This window comes from Engraulis encrasicolus, chromosome 12, assembly GCF_034702125.1.
Source record: "Engraulis encrasicolus isolate BLACKSEA-1 chromosome 12, IST_EnEncr_1.0, whole genome shotgun sequence".
NCBI classification, from domain to species: domain Eukaryota; kingdom Metazoa; phylum Chordata; class Actinopteri; order Clupeiformes; family Engraulidae; genus Engraulis; species Engraulis encrasicolus.
In genome coordinates, this window is record NC_085868.1 from 32,980,629 (window position 1) to 33,002,760 (window position 22,132).

Genomic DNA, 22,132 nt, shown 5'->3' on the forward strand with positions numbered 1-22,132 from the left:
TTACATGGTGCCAGGGTCCTAAATTAACACCAGTCAACTGGCCAAATGCTGGTGCAATATCAGTTTGGCTGTTAGAAAAGACCAACGTACTTGACCCATTCGTGAGTGTGTGCTGGGATAGTAAAGGGCTCTGCATACTTCACGTGCGCACTTTGGCGCGTTTGGCGCGAGAACCATTAATGACGTCATCACTTGCGCCAGACTATTCATACTTCAAAAGCGCCCTTGCTCGCATTGTCGGAAGTGCCCTCTGCTGTTCATGAGAGAAACGGCAGTATCTTTCGCAACTCGCAGCGTTTGTTGTAGCCTACATTGCCAGATCATTCCAAGACCATGTGAGAGCATTGTTCTGGCGGCAGAATTTATAAATAGATCACCGAACACAACGTGCTTCTGAACAAAGTAAACAATTGTTTCACTGAACAACATTTAAGAGAGAAGATAAAATAACTCTCTAGGACATTTTATTATCCTCAAAATGATGCAGAATCCATTCTGTAGTAGCCTACAGTAGTTGTAGCCTCTCTTCGCAACTCCTGCTTTGTCTGCCTACCTGCATGGTCGCTGGTGGCGCACGACAAGTTACAAAAAATGTGGGGTGCACGACGTCGCGCCACGGCAGCTCGCGCCACGGCGTGTGACGTCATTTTGGGTCACGTGACGGCGCGAGTGAGGTCGCGAGTGAGGTCGCGAGTGAAGTATGAAGGAGGCTAGCGCCAGTCACGCCAAGTATGAATCCCCCTTAAGATTAACATCTACAAGCCATGTTGTCTGGTGATGAAAAAAGTTAATTTAGAGCCCTGCATGGTACCTAGGCTCTGTCCTTCAAGTGACGCAACACCTTCGGCTCAGCTACACATGCTCAGGAAAATTGTTTGTTCAGGTACATTCGGGTTCCCTCCACAGCGGGAAACTCCACCCACTTTGTTGGGAAACAATCAACTTTGAATATTTCCAACCGTCCTGGGTAGAGGCGTGTTCAAGGCAGTGACGTAGTTTAAGCAGAGACGTTCTATTGGGACTAAGAAATGTTTGGTTCTTTGGCTCAGGCTTTGGCTCAGCCTGTTCTGCCCTCGACCAGTAGTAAACCAAGGGAGGTGGGTCAACCATGCCGTTAAAGAATGTTAGTTGTTATGCTCTTGGTCAGACCAAGTCTTGAAGAGATTTGAAAGTCAATGATAATCAGGCTACCTGCATGGGGCTATTGCTAACTAAGTCACTTTGAATTAAACAGTCATCCTCTTTCTCCGTGTTGTCTCTTTCTGCTCTCCCCCAGACCTCCTTCACACGGTCATGGGCCACCTCCATGTTGCAGGGCAACATTTCATCCATGCTCCACCACAGCTAACCTCCCACATCCTCTTTCTCCTGGTCTCTCTACTCTCCCCTCAGACCTCCTTCACGCTGTCGTGGGCCGCCTACCTGCTGGCGCGCCACCCTGAGGTGCAGCAGAGGATCTTCCAGGAGGTGACCCGGAGCCTGGGTGGCCGCCCCCCCACTGCTGACGACGTGCCCAACCTGCCCCTCATCAGAGGCCTGGTCAAGGAGACGCTCAGGTCAGTAACCCTCTCCAACTCCTGGTCAGTAACCCTCTCCTGCTCCTGGTCAGTAGCCCTCTATAACTCCTGGTCAGTAGCCCTCTCTTGGTCCTGGTCAGTAACTCTCTCTTGGTCCTGGTCAGTAACCCTCTCCAACTCCTGGCCAATAACCCTCTACTGCTCCTGCTCCTGGTTAGTAACCCTCTCCAACTCCTGGTCAGTAACCCTCTCCAACTCCTGGTCAGTAACCCTCTATAACTCCTGGTCAGTAGCCCTCTCCTGCTCCCGGACAGTAACCCTCTCCAACTCCTGGTCAGTAACCCTCTCTTGGTCCTGTTCAGTAACCCTCTACTGCTCCTGGTCAGTAGCCCTCTACCGCTCCTGGTCAGTAACCCTCTACTGCTCCTGGTCAGTAACCCTCTACTGCTCCTGCTCCTGCTCCTGGTCAGTAACCCTCTACTGCTCCTGGTCAGTAACCCTCTACTGCTCCTGGTCCAGGCCATGGCCTTAAGTTGGTCGTGACTTAAAACGCTAAGGCATTGTATTGTGACGCCAGGGCTGGATTAAGATGGCTCAGGGCCCCTAGGCTACATGTTGTTGTGAGCCCTCCCTTGAAGGCAAGTTTCTAAGAGAAGGAGAGAGAAGGGTAAACCTCTCCTGGTCCTGGTCCAGGCCTTGGCCGCCCCTCAAACCGCTAAGGCAGTGTATTGTGACGCCAAGGACCTGGGTTCAATTAGGGGTAATTTTTAAGGTCATTTACTGATCCAAAAAAGCCCAACAGCAATGTAACCCTCTCTCCTCCCTTCACCTGTTGCTCTCTCATCTGCAGGAGTAGCAATCCTGGATTCAGAAAGTGAGCTCTGAATTATCCAATTGTCAGGAGTACTCAAGACCAGGTAGACCAGTTACTCAGTGAAGTTAGCTGTCACTCAATGTTTACTTACCAGGTTTTTGACACCTCTGTGTACCATGGCTTTTTACTGTATTTAACCATTCAACTGAAATTTAAATATAGAGTAGCATTTGTTTTCTTAATCTTTTTTTGTCTTTTATTTGTCCTCTAACTTTCAGTGGAAATGAGTTTGTCAAATGTTTAATAGTTACACAAATGATTCTATCCAGCATCAGACTCTTGCTAGCTAGCTTGGGCCAGGCCTACTACAGTGGTTCAGTTAAATATTGGTCTTTCTGTAAATATTGAATGTTATGCGTGTGTGTGCGGGGGGGTTGGGTTGTTAGGGGGCACGAAGCATGCTTGCTGTAGGACGCGTTAACATGCGTATGTAATGTCAATTTCGCACGCGTTGGACACGACAGGCAAATGCGTGCGTCAGGTGCGATATCTTCAAACTTGCAGGGGGCGATAGTCAGAGACTGCACAGTCCCACGCGTGTGTTTCTGATGAAAACAACAATGGCAGCAACTTTTAAGAGCGTCTCTACAAATTGAGTTTGTACCGCCAGTAGGGTGGCCATCGGTCCGTTTTTACGACCTGTTCACGACGTCCGTGTGTCCCTCTCTTTGTCTTTCCTTTCCTCCTAGCCTTTTGCTTATAGAGCTAGAAAGTGACGTCACTTCCCCCGATTTCATGGGACCTCAACGGCGTTTTTAGCCGAAAATCGTAGCATGTAATCCAATGGCGGTATTAAAATGGCATTTCGATCCCCTTCGAGTTGTGCCACGAGCTCCATATATGTTGTTTCTGATATTTTTGCCTAATTTTTCGTATGAACCCCTAAACTTTTTAGAAAGCTGTGTTTCTTCACATTTTTCATGCCGACGGCCTCGGAACAAAACATTGATACTTCTGCTTGAATAATCTTTATCTATCCTCTTAAACAGCATATTTGGAGCCCAGCGCATATCATGACTGAGATCAGAAGATATTTACTCGCTACCATGTTGTTAGATGGTCAACTGAGGTCCCGTGAAACGCGGAACTAAGGGGCGGGACTTTCGAGCTCTATGGCCTCGAGATGTGAGGCAACGTCATTAACGCAAACTAGACCTTGACAGTCGGTCGCGTTTCCGATATCTGCGGCCGCCATGTTACTCCAGATATAACCCTAGATTTCGCCCAGCGAATTAACCACAGATCTGTCTGTGGAATTAACTGTATTGCTGTCGCCTTATGTCGGGGAAATCTCCGTGCAATAGCCCTATATGAAGGTCATTAACTGACTGTATGAAAGTTAAATAAGGTAACTATATAGGCCTACTATAATTGTCTACAGTCTGTTTCCTATTTTTTCCTGCACTGGTGGCAACGCATAGCCTAGTGCAACTAAGTTTGTCCGCTAAATGCCTTTACAACGATACGAGGGTTCTCACAACTTTACAAACAGGTCAAAGAAACGTCTTTATGCACGGGCGCTGTCTGTATTTTGAGCTCCGTCTGCATGAAAAAAAAAGGTTGACAGAAGCGGTTTGCCTCCGTTAAAACACCGCTGATAAACAGACTTTTGACCAACTTTGAGTAAAGTAAATCAAATTAATTGTTGGCTATTAGGCCTACGAATGCATGACTACCCAAAATTAAATACATTTAAAAAATATATATGAAATAGCCTACACAGACAACAACGGAAGGATTTGTCTATCGTAACCTGCCGTCTCTGATAGGCCTACAATATTAAGTTAGTGGTACTGATGACTCCTTTATCGGAGTGAGGTAATGAAATGCGAAAATCCTTCCCCCAAAAAATATTGTTTTACAAGTAAAACTTCTGTTGGCAGCTGAGGTAAGATGGCAGCGCTGTTCCCTGATTTCTGCCTACAGTTTAGAATGCCAACTTCAGTGTTTTCTCCACGGAGGCGGGGATTCGGCAAGTCGAAGCAATGGGTGCGCGCGAGGACGCTAGGTTAGAAAGTTAAGGGGCGGGGTTGTCCGGCCGAAGTCCGGACAGCTGGTCACCCTAACCGCCAGTATTTTGCTTCTTGGTCAACTGCTTTTAAAGCAAGCATGTGCAGTCGGTTGCTCGCGGTGACGCGTGTAATTTTACAGCTCGCAGCAAGCGTACCGCAGGCCTCAATGGTCCCCATTGGAAGTACCATGGACTCAACCTCTGTCAGAAAAGGTCACAGTTGTTAGTCACAGCTCACAGTTTGTCACATACCTGAAATCCGAGCAGATTTGCATGCGTTTGTCTATCTGTATCGCCACATTCTCCCACCCTCTTGTCTCTTTCCATTTCTCTATCTTGTACTCTCCATTTCCCCTGTCTGACACACACACTCTCTCTTCTCTCTCTCTCTCCCTCCCTCCCTCTTTAACTTGGTCAGTGACTGTACTGTGATAATGTATGATGGGTAAATGGTATTAAATAAAGACATTTTACATCTCTCTCTCTCTCTCTCTCTCTCTCTCTCTCTCTCTCTCTCTCTCTCTCTCTCTCCCCCCCCTCGCTTTCTCTTTATCTTGCTCTAACTTTGACTTTGGTCTTTGATTCTGCCCATCAGGTTGTTCCCCGTGCTCCCTGGAAATGGTCGCATCACTCAGGATGATCTGGTTGTGGGCGGATACTTCATCCCCAAAGGGGTAATGTTGACGTTTTATTGGCTATTCTTGCTGGCTGATGGGTTTTTTAATGAAATACAGTATGTAGAGCATCTTGTGTTTCACTAAAACACATGCACACACACACACACACGCACACACACACACACACACACACACACACACACACACACACACACACACACACACACACACACACACACACACACGTGCAGAGGAGCAAAGTGTAGTTCAAAGTTCATCCTCAAATATATGTCGACTGCACTATGTAAACAAAACAAAAATGCTCCATGCGTGCAGGGCATGCTATGTGTAAATACACACTCACTCCAAAAAACAACATCCTATATACGCACATTTCACATACTCACTCACTCACTCACATACAAAAAGCTGCACAAGCGCTTTGTGTGATAACATCTGGTAAGTTACAGTGTGCTACATGAAATACGCCCAACACACACACACACACACGCGCACACACACACGCACACACATGCACACACGAGCACAGACACGTGCACAAACATAACACATCTGCTTAGTATTACCCCAGTATGATGTCAAGTCTTTTTAATATGGGAATAGGAAACTCAATCTCCTGTCTTTCCTGGATGAAATCCTGTTCTGTCTAACAGAACAGAGCCAAGAGCAAAACCTTTTTTAACAGACGCAACAGAGCCTCTTACCCAAATAGTAGCCTAATGAATGAATTTTGACCTGTTACTCTGTAATGTCATAGTCCGATTGCTGGCAATCCCATTTACACCACATTCCTCCGAAAGAAACTCTTCTTTTTCTTTCCTCTTTTGTTTTCGTTGTGTTGCTCAGGCCCCCTGCCTTTGGATAGGTCCAGTACAGTTTTGTTACGACAACCTAGCCAGAAACTGCTAGCTTGCTTTGAGAGTCCTCCAACAGTAACTTGCTCTGTCCGCTTGTGTTGTCTTAATGTTTTGCTGCAGTGTGTCATTTTTCCAGTCCTTTAGAAGAGTCCAGTTCTGTGCTATTGAAAAACTATTGTCTATTCAAAAAGTGTGATCCTCTGAAACTAACTCTTTGTCTTTTCTTTTTTTAAATGTTACATCCTTGTCTTGTGTTGTCTTGTCTTGTGTTGTCTTGTCTTGTATTGTCTTGTCTTCTCTTCTCTTCTCTTCTCTTCCATCCTTCTCTTCTCTTCTCTTCCATCCTTCTCTTCTCTTGTCTTCTTATCTCCTCAACTTACCCCTTCTCCCTCTCCTTGCTTCTCTTCTCTTCTCTTCTCTTCTCTTCTCTTCTCTTCTCTTCTCTTCTCTTCTCTTCTCTTGCCCTGCTTTTCTCCTCCATCTCGTCTTCTCCAGACCCAGCTGGCTCTGTGCCACTTCTCCACATCCATGAACGAGGAGAGCTTCCCCAAGGCAGAAGAGTTCAAGCCAGAGCGCTGGCTCCGTAAGGACCAGACCGACCGCGTGGACAACTTTGGCTCCATCCCCTTTGGCTACGGCATCCGCAGCTGCGTTGGCCGCAGGATAGCCGAGCTGGAGCTGCACCTCGCCCTCACACAGGTGGGTACTAGTGTGTGTGTGTGCGTGTGTGTGCGTGCGTGTGCGTGCGTGCGCGTGTGTGTGTGCGTGTGCGTGTGTGTGGCTTTTATGCTTGTGTAACTGAGCTGATTCTGCACAGTTCAGACCTATTCTCGAACACACAACGCACTCAGCAAACACAGATATTGGAAGAAAGGCGTCTGGCTGAGTCAGTAGGGTATCTGTATCAGACTTTGGGAGGGAGGGTTTTTTAAAAGATTCGTTTAGGGCTTTTATGTCTGTCTTCCGATAAGACAGTTTGACAAAGACACATAGAAGTATTGAGAGAGAGAAATGGGGAAGGCTCGGATTCAGAACATGGACTCCACCCCAGGTCCCTGAACCTCGTGGCATGGCTGCTTAGCCCACTGATACCGGTCAGATCTCATGCACATCCCATTCCTTTTAGCCGGCTGTAGTGTCAAAACATAAAGTTCATGTAGGGTAAGGAAGAACTGCACACCGTTAAAGGGACACTGTGTGAGATTTTTAGTTGTTTATTTCCAGAATTCATGCTACCCATTCACTAATGTTACCTTTTTCAAGAATACTTCCACCAGCATCAAATTCTAAGTATTCATTATGACTGGAAAAATTGCACTTTTAATACATGAAAAGGGGGATCATCTCCATGGTCCGCCATTTTGAATTTCCAAAAATAGCAAAAAGGACTGTACTTAGACCATACTAGAAAATATTTGTTTATTACTTAGTAAACTTTCATGTAAAGATCAAATTTGGCAATAGGCAGCCCAGTTTCAATGAGCAGCATAGTTGCAGTACCTTTTTTAACCATTTCTTGCACAGTGTCCCGTTAAACCCCCTTTATTCCATTTTTTGTTTGTTTTTTTATAAATAAAAATGGGTTAACAAGGGAGCTCATCGGTGTGTGGTTCTTCCTTACTCTGCATGATCCTTAGCCCACTGAGCCACAGACCCCCACCCCCCCCGCCACTATCTGCCATCTTTGCATATGATGTGGATCGACTCCCCCTCCCCCTCCACACTGTCTAGCTGTAGCAGGAAGCAGACGTAGCGCCTCAGAGATAATACTGTGGGCGTCTCTCCATTTCCATCCAGATAACCCCTGGATGAACCCTGATGTAATGAAAGACACATTCCTCAGGTTTATAAAACTAGGTGTACATTCTGGGTTGTTCTGTGTAAAATGACACTAAAAACACAACACATTTGCTTAGTATGACCCCAGTGTATGCCAGGTGTTTTTAATATGGGAATAGGAAATTTAATCTCCTCCCTTCCCTGAATGTAATGCTGTTCTGTCTAACAGCCCAGAGCCGAGAGAGGTCAACTTTCTTTGTCTTTTTTTGTGGAAAATCTGAGAGATCCCTCTTACATGCTCATTTTAACAAAAGCAACACAGCCTCTTACACAACGCCTGTGTCTCTTTGTGCCTTTGTCTTCAGATGCTCCAGAACTTCCGCATCGAGGTCTCCCCCTTGACAGACGACGTCAAAGCCAAGACTCACGGCCTGCTCTGTCCTGGCGGGCCCGTCAACTTGAGGTTTGTGGACAGGGTTTGAGCGAGCCTCCTCCTCCTCCTGCCCCACTCGCCTCTTCTCGCCTTACCTCACACATCAAGAGATGCTTTGATATCCAACCTGATGATGTCTGTATGTGTGTGTGTGTGTGTGTGAGTCGACAAAAAAATAACAAGCGTGCCAAATTCCACATCTCCTGAAAAACTCTGTGGCTAGCACAGCCCACAGGGTGTTAGCAAGCAGCAGGTGGATTTTTAACGTTCTTTCTATCTATTCACGTTTGTTCAGACAGACACATAGGCCAGTGTTCACTGGGACACAAGAATGCTAGCAGAGGTTAGCTGCTTTTAGGGCTCTACTGACTAGCTCCCTCAGTAGGCTACCAACAGAGCGGTGTTCATGCCATGTCTACGTGTGTGTGTCAGCTGGTGTGTATGACTGTGACTGCCTTGCAGTTATACAAAAATGTTGGCACACCATAGGTATAGAGATACAGTGAGAGTACGTACACACAAGGTCCCTACTACTGTGACTGAGCTGGCCACTCACTCTCAGATAATTTTAGACCAAACAGCTACTGTAACAGTAGGTTTTTATCCCAGGGTTCAGACAGCAACACTGTTATTACAAGTGAAATGCAGTGGTATTGGTTTTTAAAAGCTGTTGAAGTAGTGGCGGTTGTAGATTAAATGTACTGTGAAAATATGTTACCAGCTTTTATCATTTTTATGAAACATCCTTGGAATATGTATTGCTATGACAGACTGCTGTAAACCCAGTCTTTGTTTGAGCTTTGCCACAGTTGCCTTTCTATACAAGTTTCCTCCAGTGCCAAGTTCAGCAGTAGGCCACTCCATATTGTGCGCCTATCAAGATCTTAGTGAAATGTGCCACCTAGTGGCAAAAAAATACATGTTTATTTTCAGGGCAACTAGATATGGAACTTCATCAAACATCAAAAATCTTTTATGAACAGCATTGGGGAATGATGCATTACAAAAGTTATTATTACAAGTAATCCATTACTTTTTTGCTATAACGCAGTAATGTATGGCATTATAGGGGGAAAGCTGTACTAGTTATGAATTGTCCACAACAAGAGCGAACTACGCTGCCTGATAGCGGAGGTAGCAGAAGAAGTTTTGCCTTGAATTCGCTGTATTCGCTTTGGACGTGACACTGACATGTTTGATTTAGCTAATCACATAACGGCTCTGGCTTGACAGCCTGGGACATTCGGAGTTATGAACATTCCAATTGGTTTTCACCGAGCCACATATCAGCTTTCAGTTCGCTTCGCTCATGCCGAATTTGCTCTGATCGCGTGCCCTCCATAGAGAAATAATGACTTCCGTCGCTCCGTTAGCGTAGGTCGCTCTGTGTGTGAACAAGGCATAATAACACTGCTAGTAAGTTACAATACAAAGTGTTCTAGGGGAGGACCCCAGACCCCCTGTGCGATTGAGGTGTTTTTTTGTTTTTTTTTCTCCAGAGAGTTGGCAACCCTACCTGCCCAATACTGTTTATGAACATGCGACCGTTATTGTGTGAATGAGAGATATTGAGTTGTACATTTTCTTTGTGTTATTGAACTTAGTAACACTCATAGTTGATGTACGGTCCAGAAGGTACAACAGATTGGAAAAATGGAAGATGTATATCTATTGCAAAAAGGTAATGTTTGAATGTAGCCTTCTAGAAAGGGATAAGTATGTTTTCCTAAGGGTTTTAGAATGTGCTCAAATGTACTGTTACTGTTCTTTGATTGATTTATTTGGTCTGAAACCTGTGCCTACACTTCTTCCCGTTTTGTCCTATTTTTATCTGCTTCAGCCTTCCACTAGGCCTAGTTTAATGTAACGATTGCAATGTACAACTGTAATGTCTATTTGACGTACAATGTCATAAATCATGATCTCTAAATATCACCATAATGTTCTTTTAAACTTGTCAATTCTGTACACATATCAGCTTTGCACTTGCTCTGTGATGACACTGTAATAAAGAGGTTACGATCTGATATTGCTGTTTTTTTGGTGGTCATTGTTTTGTATGCCTATCCTTATGGGACAAGTTATGCTGATGCATCACAGAATCTACACATTCACACAGGTGCACATGTATTTGGCCACACCCAACACACATCCTGTAAAAACCTGAAACAAACTTATTCCCCAATAGAATGGAAATGTTGGGCATAATTTTCCCATCAGTGAAAATAAAGTAGGCTAGCTTATAGGCTATATCGATGACTTTGAAATCTGATGTCATCAGAAATGACTGTTGAGCTGTGTGTGTGCATCATGTTAGCCTGATTATCATCGACTTTCAAATCTCTTCGAAACTTGGTCTGACCAAGAGCATAACAATTAACATTCTCAAACGGCATGGTTGACCCACCTCCCTTGGTTTCCTACTGGTCGAGGGCAGAACAGGCTGAGCTAAATTTCAAACCAAACATTTCTAAGTCCCAATAGAACGTCTCTGCTTAAACCACGTCACTGCCTTGAACACGCCTTTACCCAGGAATGTTGATGATGCTCAAAGTTGATTGCTTCCCGACAAAGTGGGTGGAGTTTCCCGCTGTGGAGGGAAACCAAAAGTTTTCCCAAACCCAAACTGTTTTCCTGAGCAGAGCCAAAGGTGTTGCTTCACTGCGAGGGCGGAGCCTGGGTAGCATCAAGTGACAGGACAGGAGCACCCTCGTGCATCTAGGTGGGCAATGATGTGAGTGATGGCTCACAATGGCTATGTGCTGGGCCTACTCCAGAGACGGTAGATGGTATGGACAGCATTTATGACCGGTGGTGGCTCAGGTGGTAGAGGAGACGGCCACCGACAGGGCTGGCTAGGACCAAAAAAATCAGGCCGGGTATTTTCAGCCAAGACCAGTCCACCAGGCATTGAGAAGGACAATGAAGCCTGTGACAACATCAGTCATCTATTACAAGCTACTTTGACCACAACTGGCAAAATGAATATTTAAATCTAATTCAGAGAGGTCTGCTGTCGCGGCATGAGGACTAATACCTGTACAAATGCCCCGTATGCCTTGTGGCCAATCCAGCCATGGCCACCGGTGTGTGAGTGGGTGAATGTGAGGCATACAATATAACGCGATTTGAGTGCTCAAAGGAGTGGAAAAGCGCATTAAATGCAGTCCATTTACCCTTTACTCCAGGGATGTCAAACTCAGGCCCATATGGCCCACAGGGTCATTTTATTTGGCCCGCAAGATAATTTCAAATGTGTCTTACACTTGGCCCACATTGCGCCATTAACATAACATGACTGACTTAATCATGATTTGGTATATGATGGGAATATAAGTGGACTGAGGCCAATGTCACATCTCCCACTCATACAATAGACACATTCAGCATAGTAGGGCCTAGGCAGAGGCGCATCTTGCCACCAGGCAAGGCAGGCAGCCGCTTGGGGCCCCCAAGGCCCTAGATAGTGAATAACAGCCCACACATTGCCACAGTAGTGGCGATTTTGGTTCAAATGTTCATTCTTTTGCATTTTTGCTTGGGGCCCCATCTGATCCTAGAATCGCCTCTGGGCCTAGGCCTATAGGCTGTGAGTGTTTGGGAAATTTGTATTTGTTGTATTTGCATTTGTATATTGAATTTGTACATACCGGTAGCCTACATAACTTTATCTCTTTTTTTTGTTTATGTTTTGAATATAGAGTCTATTGTGTTTAGCGCCCATTTCGTCTCAGATTGTACATTATTTTGCCCCCCCTTGAAATTTAAGTTTGACATCCCTGGGCCACGTTCCCCACAGGTAGCCAACTTGCGCTCAAGGTTTTTCAAAATGCAGTGACCCCAATTGCAAGAAAAGATGGCTAGGCTATAATAATGTTGTAACGTTGTCAATTATACATGAGGCTATAGGACTATTAAAAAATACTTGTGTAGAAGGAAGAGAGAAAGAGACAAGACATGCGTGCAGACTACAGTATTATTGGAATAATAGACCTAGGTTCCTCATCTCCCGAACGCATCCGAGAGAAGGATTCGTAGCTCTCGACTGTATTCGGGCGAACGCTTCAATTTGCGTCCAAAAAAAAGTGCACCAGTTGTGGACTCTTCCAACTATGCTTTTGACTCGTTCCGGGGGGTGGGTACGTAGTCGAGCAGCGTTGGAAGGGCCGTTTGCATGTAAACAAAGCAGACTGCTGGAGTGGATTAAGTTTATACCATCGAAATACTGTGTGTTTTTCTTTTGCATCGGAGACATTATTTCCATAAACAAGCCTTATCTACATCTCGCAGGAAAATAGTGTGTTGCCTGGTCTGTTGCGTGCTGAAAGTATCGAAATATGCGCTCGGGCCTTGGACTAGAGTAAAGTTGTAAGCGGACTCTACAACTTCTTCATCCTCGCTGACGGCGCCTGTCACACGGCACTGGGCCCTTGCGGCCTTGCCTTGTGGATGAGGAAGTGAAGCGCTTCAACCCACCCAGGTGACACGGTTTTACGATAACAACTTTTTCGTTTGTGCCAGTGGTAAATGCATGCAATTATGTATTTTCAAACAGTGGCGTCTGTTTTCCAGTGACTTTGCTAATCACGTATTTGGTCATCCATGCTAACACTGGCTAGCTGAATATGCGCGAAGCCAGCCTAGGCTCTTCCGTCTTGGTAGCTGCTAACAGCTAGCGCTGTCAATTTAGTCAAGCTAATGGTAACTGTAATGATACATGGTAGTACATATCTGGGGGGAAACCAAATCCCAAATATTCTAGGTCGTGTCTTTAACTAGTAGCTGTTCATAGATACAACCCTCCATTGCAATAGCATAATGGTTACACTCAACACTGCGAATGGATGAGTTTTAATTGGCTAGAGCTATGCTCGGTTGCTAGCTAGCTGAAGTAGCCACTTTCACGTCTATTATTGCTAACACGCAAACAACACGGCGGGCAGACTTTTTCGGCAGTCACTGCACATTAGTTTTGTCTTTGTGGATATAATATATGTTGTGTACAATTCTTAATCAGAGGGTTGTACTTCAGACTATTTACATGTCGGTGGTAAATCTGGTGTCCGACTGACGTTTATTGCATGCCAATTTGAAGTTGGACATGCTAGCACTAGCAGGCATTTCAACGTAGTTGTCATCATAGTTATCGTGATTATCCTACAGTGGTGTTAGCTGTCTGATATCTTGCTGTAAGACTCGCCAGCTCCTCAGATTCATAGTCATTAACACAGACGCCACAATTACGATTCATGTCAACGCATATGTCGTGGAAAGACATTCAGTTTGGTTACCCTATTGGCTGCATCCTTGCGTTGACAGCAAGCTACCTAGCATCAGCACGAACTTGCTAGTGAAGTTGGCCTGCAAGTTGCTGAAAAGATGGTCACATGAATTATTATGGTAGCACTAGTACATCATATGAAGTGAATATGTCTTTCCATTACCAATGCGTGTATTTGAGTGGTGTTAGCTGTTAGGCAAAATCGTGTCTTTGAACATTTCAAGCAGAGGCTATACTCAAGAGGTATAGTTTGTTTTTGTTTATTTTTTGACACTTTCCATGCAGTGTTTAGTGGTCGCCAAATAACACGCCAGATACATTCAACCAAAGTGCATGAGGACAGCCCATGCGTAGAGGTTGTTTGTTTAACTTACTAATCATGCTTGCTAATTTTCCAACGCTTGTTGAGGTTGCATACTTTGGCCTAGTTAGAGGTTGCATGCATCAAAACACTGAAGTTGACAGCTGTCAACTGTAGTTTGTTTCAGAAGAAGAAAACAAACTTAACGCATTGCTCTGTGTCAAACTAGAAATCACGTGAGGGGTTGCACATGATAATCCATCAGATAAGAAATAGGAACACAGAACTTCCTTATCATACTCTATAGTCTATTGGTAATGATCTGACCTAAGAGGACCCATTAACAGTAACATGCCTTTTACTGGCATGCAAAATTCTACTATCAATGTAATTTGTCCTAAACGTGTGAAGGTGGCTCGCCTGTCTAAAAGTAGGTTGTGTTTGGTTCTGCTTTTGGCCTCGGAAGCACAGTTTACTCAATTTAGTCCACGTTTTGTCACGGCTGACTTTCCCGTCTGCTTTGACAGGAGAAAGGAACCCATTTCATGGGCACATCCTCTTTCCTGGACTCCTGGGTGAACCGAAGAGATTTCAAAATGGGTATGTATGTCTACATAATTTCAGCTTAAAAAACAAAACCCAGCTGTAGTGGTGTTCAGTGACGTAGTAGAAGCAACAAAAGGAAAGCCTATTTTAACATGAATCACTTTAGAATGACTGAATACACTGTGGCGGAATACACTTAATGTACACTGAATCTTGTCATCCCTAATCTTGCGCTCAATTCATACTTCCCTCCATGTTAATTCCGGGCCGGGTGTTCGGGGATAAGATTTCTCTTGTTACTACACAACATGACTGACCAATCAGTGAATAGGGAGGGACGAGGGTGGGACGCTGAATGATGACACATTAGCCTACATACGGTGCAAGCAGATTATATGTCACAACCGGTAGTTAGTGATTTGATAAAGTGGAAGTCAGATGCACATTTTAAACTTAAGCAGCAATCAGCCGTAATCGATGCTCAATTCCACAATTTCAGATGCTCTTTACGAAGTACGAGGGTATGGTAAGATCTTTGACTGGCATTGCAACTGTAGATAATTGTATTCCTGGAGCGCTGAGAGTAGGCGTTGAGCATACAGAGGCTGTGCAGTGGACAGATGATTCACTTCCTGGTGGTTTTCTCGTAATCCCTTTTTAAAGCCATGTTTTGTAATGGTGACGACGAGATCAGTTAATAACCGTGTTGAAAGGTCTCGGACATGGTGCCTCAAGTAAGGACATGGGGGTGTATGGGTCATCTCATGTGAATCAAATCACACACTTTTGGGACATGTGGCATGGATTTTTAAATGATGGATTTAAATAAACTTCGGTGTGCCTTTTTATTGTCAAGGTAAATAGAGCTCCAGAACTGCATTTGCACACGTCTGACACCAGTATTAAGGGAGAAACTGTTGTTCTTGGGTTCCACATACCTTACCACTGAAAAAGGCATACAAAGTTTTATTGAAATCCATGCCAGTTGGTCACCAAGCTGTCTGATTTCACGTAAAATGACCCGTATTTAACATTAACCAGGTAGTACAGTAGATGCTCATAGCAGCTTTGAAACATCTCGGTAATGTCAGGTGCAGAATCTTATCCTGCTTTCTGGCCTGTTCAAAAGCTTGCAAGGTTGGGTCTAATTATCATTTGGGCCCCAGAACCACTGTTCTACAACAACAGGGGTGGATTGAGTAACATTGAGTGAAGTTTAAGTGCACCTATTGTATTGTTACTGCTGGAGTAGACAGTGTGTTTGGGCACATTGCCAGAGTATGGTGCAATGAAAATGTAGGTAGTGGGTACAGGTATTTTAATGACTGTGATTTCGATAGCTGTGCAAAATCTCTCTCTCTCTCTCTCTCTCTCTCTCTCTCTCTCTCTCTCTCTCTCTCTCTCTCTCTCTCTCTCTTTCTCTTTCTCTTTCTCTTTCTCTTTCTCTGCCCCCCCCTCTCACGCACAGACACACACACACACACACGACTAATAACAATAAAAAGTAGCTGTTTGATTGATTAATTTGTATTGATTATGAATGAAAGTGTTGGTTAGCAAAAGGATAGAATAGAAAGGATCTTAAAACTCAGTCAAATTCACTTCAGATCCTCTTGAGCCAGTTTGTTGGAAAAACTGCACACGTCTGAATCATCACGAAACGATTCATTAACTTTTTGATGTCCAGTTTTGTCAGACGGAAATCATCATCAAGAATCATTCTAGTATCTCCCTAGCATCATTAATTCACTTGCACAAGAGCAGTTTGAAATATTATCCACACACATAAACTGTGTTCCATATCTGTCAAATAAAACCCAATGAGGCGACTGCCTCTCTCATTCATGTCTTGATGGCATCCCCATCTAGATAAACGTCAGCCAGCCAGAGTGGGCTTTTCTTCTCCTTCCTCCTCCTTCCCCTTCTCGGAGTAATTTGATGTGGCCCCATGTGTTGATTTGAAAAGCAATTGGAGGCTTTGGGTTTTGATTTACACTATTCGGGCAGGCAGGCTGCTATTGAATTAGAGCCTTTGAATGTGATTTATGCTGGTTGTGGTCGGGTTAGGGGTTAGGGGATTTATGTAGCCTTTTGCACTCAGCCATGGCGGATCCTTCACTACCACAGTAGCCTGATGCATACGTCATCAAGACTCTACACACACACACCCTAAGAAGTAGCAGCTGATTGGCTGGACTTAACTGGTGTGTTCTGATGATGCGTAGAAACCCCACTTTTGCTAGAGTGCTCTGATTGAAGAGTGGTGCTGCAGACACACACATGCATACGCACACGCACACACGTGCAAATGTTCACCAAATGCACGCTTTCTCTCTCTCTCTCTCTCTCTCTCTCTCTCTCTCTCTCTCTCTCTCTCTCTCTCTCTCTCTCTCTCTCTCTCTCTCTCTCTCTCTCTCTTTCTCTCTCCCTGTCTGTCTCTCTCTCACACACACACGCACACGAGTAGTAGAAATGCTCACAGTCGCAGTCACAGACTCTTCCTGGCATGGACCGCGGCCATCTGACGATGGCAGAACCACAAGCACAACCTTCAGGGTTCAGTGGTCCGGTCATGCCTGGCTGCCTGAGTGTGTGGACTGCTCCAACAGGGTGCCTCTGCACTGCCGTCATGGATGCCGACCCTTTGGCAGAAGTGAGAGGGCAAAACTGATTGTGTGCCACTATAGAGCAAGGGCATGACGGGCCTGAAGTGCCAACGGGGGGTGAAAATGCAGCGTGGGGGAGGTGACGTGGCTTAGTGGGCAAGTGCCCCATACCATTACACAAGGGACCCGGGTTCGATTCCGACCCAAGATAGTTTCTAGATGCTTCCTCATCTCTTTTTCTCCTCCCTCATTTTCTGTCTCTCTCACTGTCCTCCTATCTGAATAATAAATGTGTAAAAGCTCCTTCCAAATTGGCTCCTAATGACAAAGGCCCTTGGAGATTTAAAAAAAAAATCACAGTTGAAACACAAATTGACGTCCTATGCAGGACTCTAAATGAACACCAGCCAACTGGTCAAATGCTGGTGAAATTTCTGTTTGGCTGGTTGAAAATACAAACTTACTAGCCACTTTGACCCATTAGTGAATGTGTATTTGGCTGGTAAGAGTGACATCTGGTGATGGCTGGTGATGAAAAAAGTTAATTTGGAGCCCTGGTCCTATGTATGGTTTCTGCCTTTAATTTGTCTCTGCTAGTACGGACCTCTTTAGAGAACGTCCATTTTCACGGCGTTCAACACTAGCCTGATTATCATCGACTTTCAAATCTCTTCTAGACTTGGTCTGACCAAGAGCATAACAATTAACATTTTCCAAACGCTATGGTTGGCCCACCTCCCTTAGTTTGCTAATAGTTGTTTGTTCCCTGAAAAAGTGGGAGGAGTTTCCGTTTTTTTCGGGAGCTCAGAATCGTGTTTTGTATTGTTCTTGGCCTGACTAGAGGCAACGTTGAAGGTGTGGCGTCACTAGGAGGGCACAGCCTGGCTAGTTCAACACACTTCTGTCCCCATACCTGCTTCTGCAGCAGCAGCACCTGGTTCACTCGCGGCACTCCAGGTCAACTCAGGGTCACCGAAAGTGTGACACGGCAACCTGAACGTCAGCCAGGGTTGGCACTGCTTTAAGATGCAGTGCTTTGAGTTTGGGACGTGTCTGTGCGCAGCTGCCTCAATCACCACCGTTGCATTTCCAGCAGTCTTTACCTTTCAGCCTTCCCAGGTAGACCTCTGCAAGCAAGGGCATAATTATTGTAATAATGAAGCCATGTCAATTTGAGGTGTTCTGTGTTGTTTTCCCTGAATGGGGGTGAGGATGATGGTGACTGGATCGGAGCATGAAATAGATTAAATGAATGAAAGAGTGTGGTGTGCCTGTTTGCAGCTGTTGTCTCCACCACACTAAACCCTTGTGGATCGGTTTAGCAGATCTGATGTCTTGTCTATTCTATGTCTTCATCGGCCCGTCCCTCCGCTTCACTCAAAACAACTAGCTTACTGTCAGCCATTAGGGTTAGTTGAATGGTAACTCGAAGCGCTTTACATTGTAGGCCATGCATTCACCCATTCACACTCACATTGACACACCGGTGGCAGAGGCTGCCACGCAGGGTACCATCCTGCCACCAGGAGCAATTTTGGGATTAAGTGTCTTCCTCAAGGACACATCGATGGGGTCAGGCAGAGCGGGGCTCGCACCTGCAACCTTTTTTTTGCCGAACAGGCTCCTCTACTACCTGAACCACCACAGCCCTGTTGACGCATGCTAGACATAGTGCATGATTTTCACGTTTTTTAAGACTTTATTTGACAGGACAGTTGATGACAGGAAGTGAGTGGGAGGGAGAAATGGGGAGGATTGGGAAAGGAACTCGGGAACTCGGGAATTGCACCGGAGTCCCCAGTGTAGCAGGGGGTCGTTTGAGCCACGGCATGGCTGATCTTCGCATGTTCCATTGACGTAATTATCTCCAACAGTGCTTTTTGTAGGAATAGTATGTGCGTGCTACATTTGAATGGTCACTCACAAACACTCCCTTTTGATGATTGAGCGACTTGCTATTGCTACCTTGTTTGTTAAAGGTGTTTGCAGGCGGGTCAATGGGGACATTTTTGTAGTATCGAACATCAGGGTGGTGCAACCACGGCTAGTGCCACTATTGCATGGATTACCTTTTTTTTCATTGCAATCTAGAAGCTAATGAGAAAAATCAATATCACTATTATTTCAGTCAATATTGACATCACGTCTTTTTAGACAATATATTTCTTTTAAAGACAAATAATTGTGCTAAACAATTCACAATCTTCCCTCCCTTCAGCAGTGTGAGTGGAGGGCCATAGAGAAGCACACAGTGGTGTTCTGCATGAGTGTTGGGTAGTAAGTCTGCTCTGTGCTCGCAATGGGTCATGTGGAAAGGGAATGTATTTTGCTTAGGGTATCCTGCCTTTTGGCAGCGTAGGCAAATGACAAAAATATTGTTTCAGTTCGATATTATGACATTTGATATTGTTTGACAGCAATATTGACATCATGATATAAATTTGATATATTGCACAGCGCTAATTGCTTGTAGATTAATGAGCAATTACTACTTTATATATGGACATTAGCTTTGGTTGCACCACCTGACGTGTGCTACTAAAGTCATTCACCCAGGTACATACGTATTCTGTCTTGAGTAAAGCACAAAGGCCTTTAGATTGCATTACTTTTAGCAGAACCCCTGGTTATTATTATTTTGTTTTAAGATGCTTTGTTGGGCTTTTAGAATTAAGCCTTTATTCAGTCAGGGCAGTTGTGAGAGTATAAGAAGGTGGAGAATGCGCGCACATCAGTGGCACAGGTGCTGGACAAAATAGAGTAACTGAAATAAATGATAGAAGTCCGCAACACTGTTAATGCTCCCAGTGATTTTATTTGCACGACGTTTCGGACCTTCGTCCTTTTTCAAGTGCAACAATGAACAGGTGTATAGGGTGTGGTTTAAATACCTGTGAGGGGTGGGGGTAGGGGGAGGGAGGGGAAGGGGGTGTCTCATTAAAAGTGAAGGGTAGGGCCTATATACACAGTGGGTACCAGAGGGCACCTTTCCCAAATACTTATTTACAATATATACAATTCATAATTTCAAAGGTTGTAGACATACTGTAGCTCTTCATAAGTCAGTTTTCAAAAAGAAAAACATATTCTGATCATTATAATCTGACTACACACCATAAATAGATTATACAATGTAGTGACCGATTAGAATTATCACATCATACACATGTTCAGTAACAGGTTAGTCATGAGGAAACATGAAGTGAAAAGTCCACCACACTCATATCACAAAGAAATCACATAGAGTTATATTTATAAGAACGGCTTAATATCGAATTCCTCGTTCAAGCCGGCTGGAGACATTGTATTCAGTGTGTGTATGTAATATGTCTCTCGTTGCAATAAAAGGCGTTTGTGTTCTATCATTTATTTCAGTTGTGAGAGTATGACAGGGACTGAGTGAATGAGAGAGAGACGGAGAGATGGGCGAGGATCGGGAGATGACCACGGTCTGGAATCAAACCCTGGTCCTCAGCGTAACAGTGTGGTGCCTCAGCCGTTTGAGCTATGGCCGAGGCCTGTTATTGTTATTATTATTATCATTATTCCATGGGATAACCTGTATGTGTCTGTATGTATGGGGCAGCCGTAGCCTAGTGGTTAGGGAGTTGGTCTGTCAATCTGGGGGTTGTAGGTTTGAATCCCACCTGACCTCTTCCTACACCTCCATCCATGGCTGATGTGCCTTTTAGCAAGGCACCTAACCCCCACATTGCTCCAGGGAATGTAACCAATAATGAAAAATGAAAAATAGTAAATGTAAGTCGCTCTGGATAACAAGCATCTGCCTAATGTAATGTAATGTAATAATGTAATGTATGTCACTGCAGATGCAGCTCTGGAGTCGATAATGCAGGACCTTGCTGAGCTGCACCGCTCTAGCAAGCCTGCTGCCACCCTGCTGGAGCTGGCCAAGCCCAAGGCCTCCTCGCCCAAGAACCAGGTATGCCACATACACGGACACGGACACGGACACGGACACGGACACGGACACGGACGGACACACACACACACACACACACACACACACACACACACACACACACACACACACACACACACACACACATGTAAACAGCAGCTCATTCTGATTGATAAGCGCTTCTTGTAAACGCGACAGAAAATCATTTTAATTCAGTATAATTTAACTCTGTAATTTAAAAAACGTAATACAAACGTGTGTTTTTGGGGTATTCTCACTTGGCTGCTAACATAGCAGCCTCCAGATCCCCGGTGTGTGAATGTTTGTGTGTGTGTGAATGCAAAGTTCTTTGGGTAGTTGGAATTGAGTGCTATACAAAATTAATTTGTATGATTGGTTGGGTACCCATGCACAAACACCTTGTACTATTGTTTTCAAGAACAATGAAAAGCCTTGCACCGAACACCACACTGACCACTTGAATTGAACTTGTTTATTCAACGCATTCATCTTGCTTTTTTTTTCTCCTTGTGATTTTGCAGAATGACGTTCGGGTGAAGTTTGAGTACAGGGGGGAGAAGAGGTGAGGATTGGAAATCCAATGTTTTTGTTTTCTCTGTCACCTTTTAGCAAGATTCTGTTGAAGTGCATTGTTGCCAAAGCGTCCTCTGCCTTCATGTTACAAAGGCAGGCAAAGATGGCAAGCTGTCCCTTAGGTCAGTGGTTCCCAACCTATGGGTCGGGACCCACCTTATGGGTCGCCAAAGATCCACAGGGGGTCGCGGAGCCCTCTTGATTTTAAGGGGTTTCATTTTAAATATATATAGCCCATGTTGAATAAAAGACAAAGCATTTCACTAATAAATGCATAGAAGCAACATATTGCAAATGCTACATTAAACATTTATTCTATATTTGACCAAAGACGAATTGAGGAATAAAATAACTAAAATTAGTTTTCGCAGGAAACAGAGGGCATCTTGTGACTCCGTCTCGTACGGGCGCTCGCATGGTTGGGTCACCAAAGCTTACAATAGTAAAAACATGGGTCCCTTAAGAAAAAGGTTGGGAACCACTGCCTTAGGTCAACGCTGTGCGTGTGTGTGTGCGCGTGCGTGCGTGCGTGCGTGCGTGTGTGTGTGTGTGTGTGTGTGCGTGTGCGTGTGCGTGTGCGTGTGCGTGTGCGTGTGTGTGTGTGTGTGTGTGTGTGTGCGCGCGTGCGCGTGCGCGTGCGCGTGTGTGTGCGTGTGCACAACCCCGCGCCCCCTGTGAATGATTCAAAACACTGCAGGTGGAGTAACATGCAGGCAGGCAGGCAAGAATTGCAATAATTTGTCAGAGAGAAAGGAAAAGGGAGAAATGGCCGC

The 22,132-nt window shown here is 44.8% G+C and overlaps 2 protein-coding genes across 2 annotated transcripts in view; both read left to right on the top strand.

Annotated features, from left to right (window-relative positions):
• The window catches only part of LOC134459680 (cytochrome P450 27C1), a 20,832-nt gene extending 10,696 nt beyond the window's left edge, over nucleotides 1-10,136 (top strand). The window contains exons 6-9 of the mRNA XM_063212062.1: nucleotides 1,393-1,556; nucleotides 4,998-5,076; nucleotides 6,393-6,596; nucleotides 8,042-10,136. Of these exons, the coding sequence (XP_063068132.1) occupies nucleotides 1,393-1,556; nucleotides 4,998-5,076; nucleotides 6,393-6,596; nucleotides 8,042-8,158 (564 nt within the window). The 3' untranslated portion in view covers nucleotides 8,159-10,136. The remainder of the gene's footprint in view (nucleotides 1-1,392; nucleotides 1,557-4,997; nucleotides 5,077-6,392; nucleotides 6,597-8,041) is intronic.
• A 2,103-nt stretch (nucleotides 10,137-12,239) lies between these two features.
• map3k2 (mitogen-activated protein kinase kinase kinase 2) overlaps nucleotides 12,240-22,132 on the top strand; it is a 30,505-nt gene continuing 20,612 nt past the window's right edge. Inside the window, exons 1-4 of the mRNA XM_063212063.1 lie at nucleotides 12,240-12,589; nucleotides 14,219-14,291; nucleotides 20,674-20,786; nucleotides 21,308-21,348. Coding sequence (XP_063068133.1) covers nucleotides 14,237-14,291; nucleotides 20,674-20,786; nucleotides 21,308-21,348 — 209 coding nt within the window. The 5' untranslated portion in view covers nucleotides 12,240-12,589; nucleotides 14,219-14,236. The remainder of the gene's footprint in view (nucleotides 12,590-14,218; nucleotides 14,292-20,673; nucleotides 20,787-21,307; nucleotides 21,349-22,132) is intronic.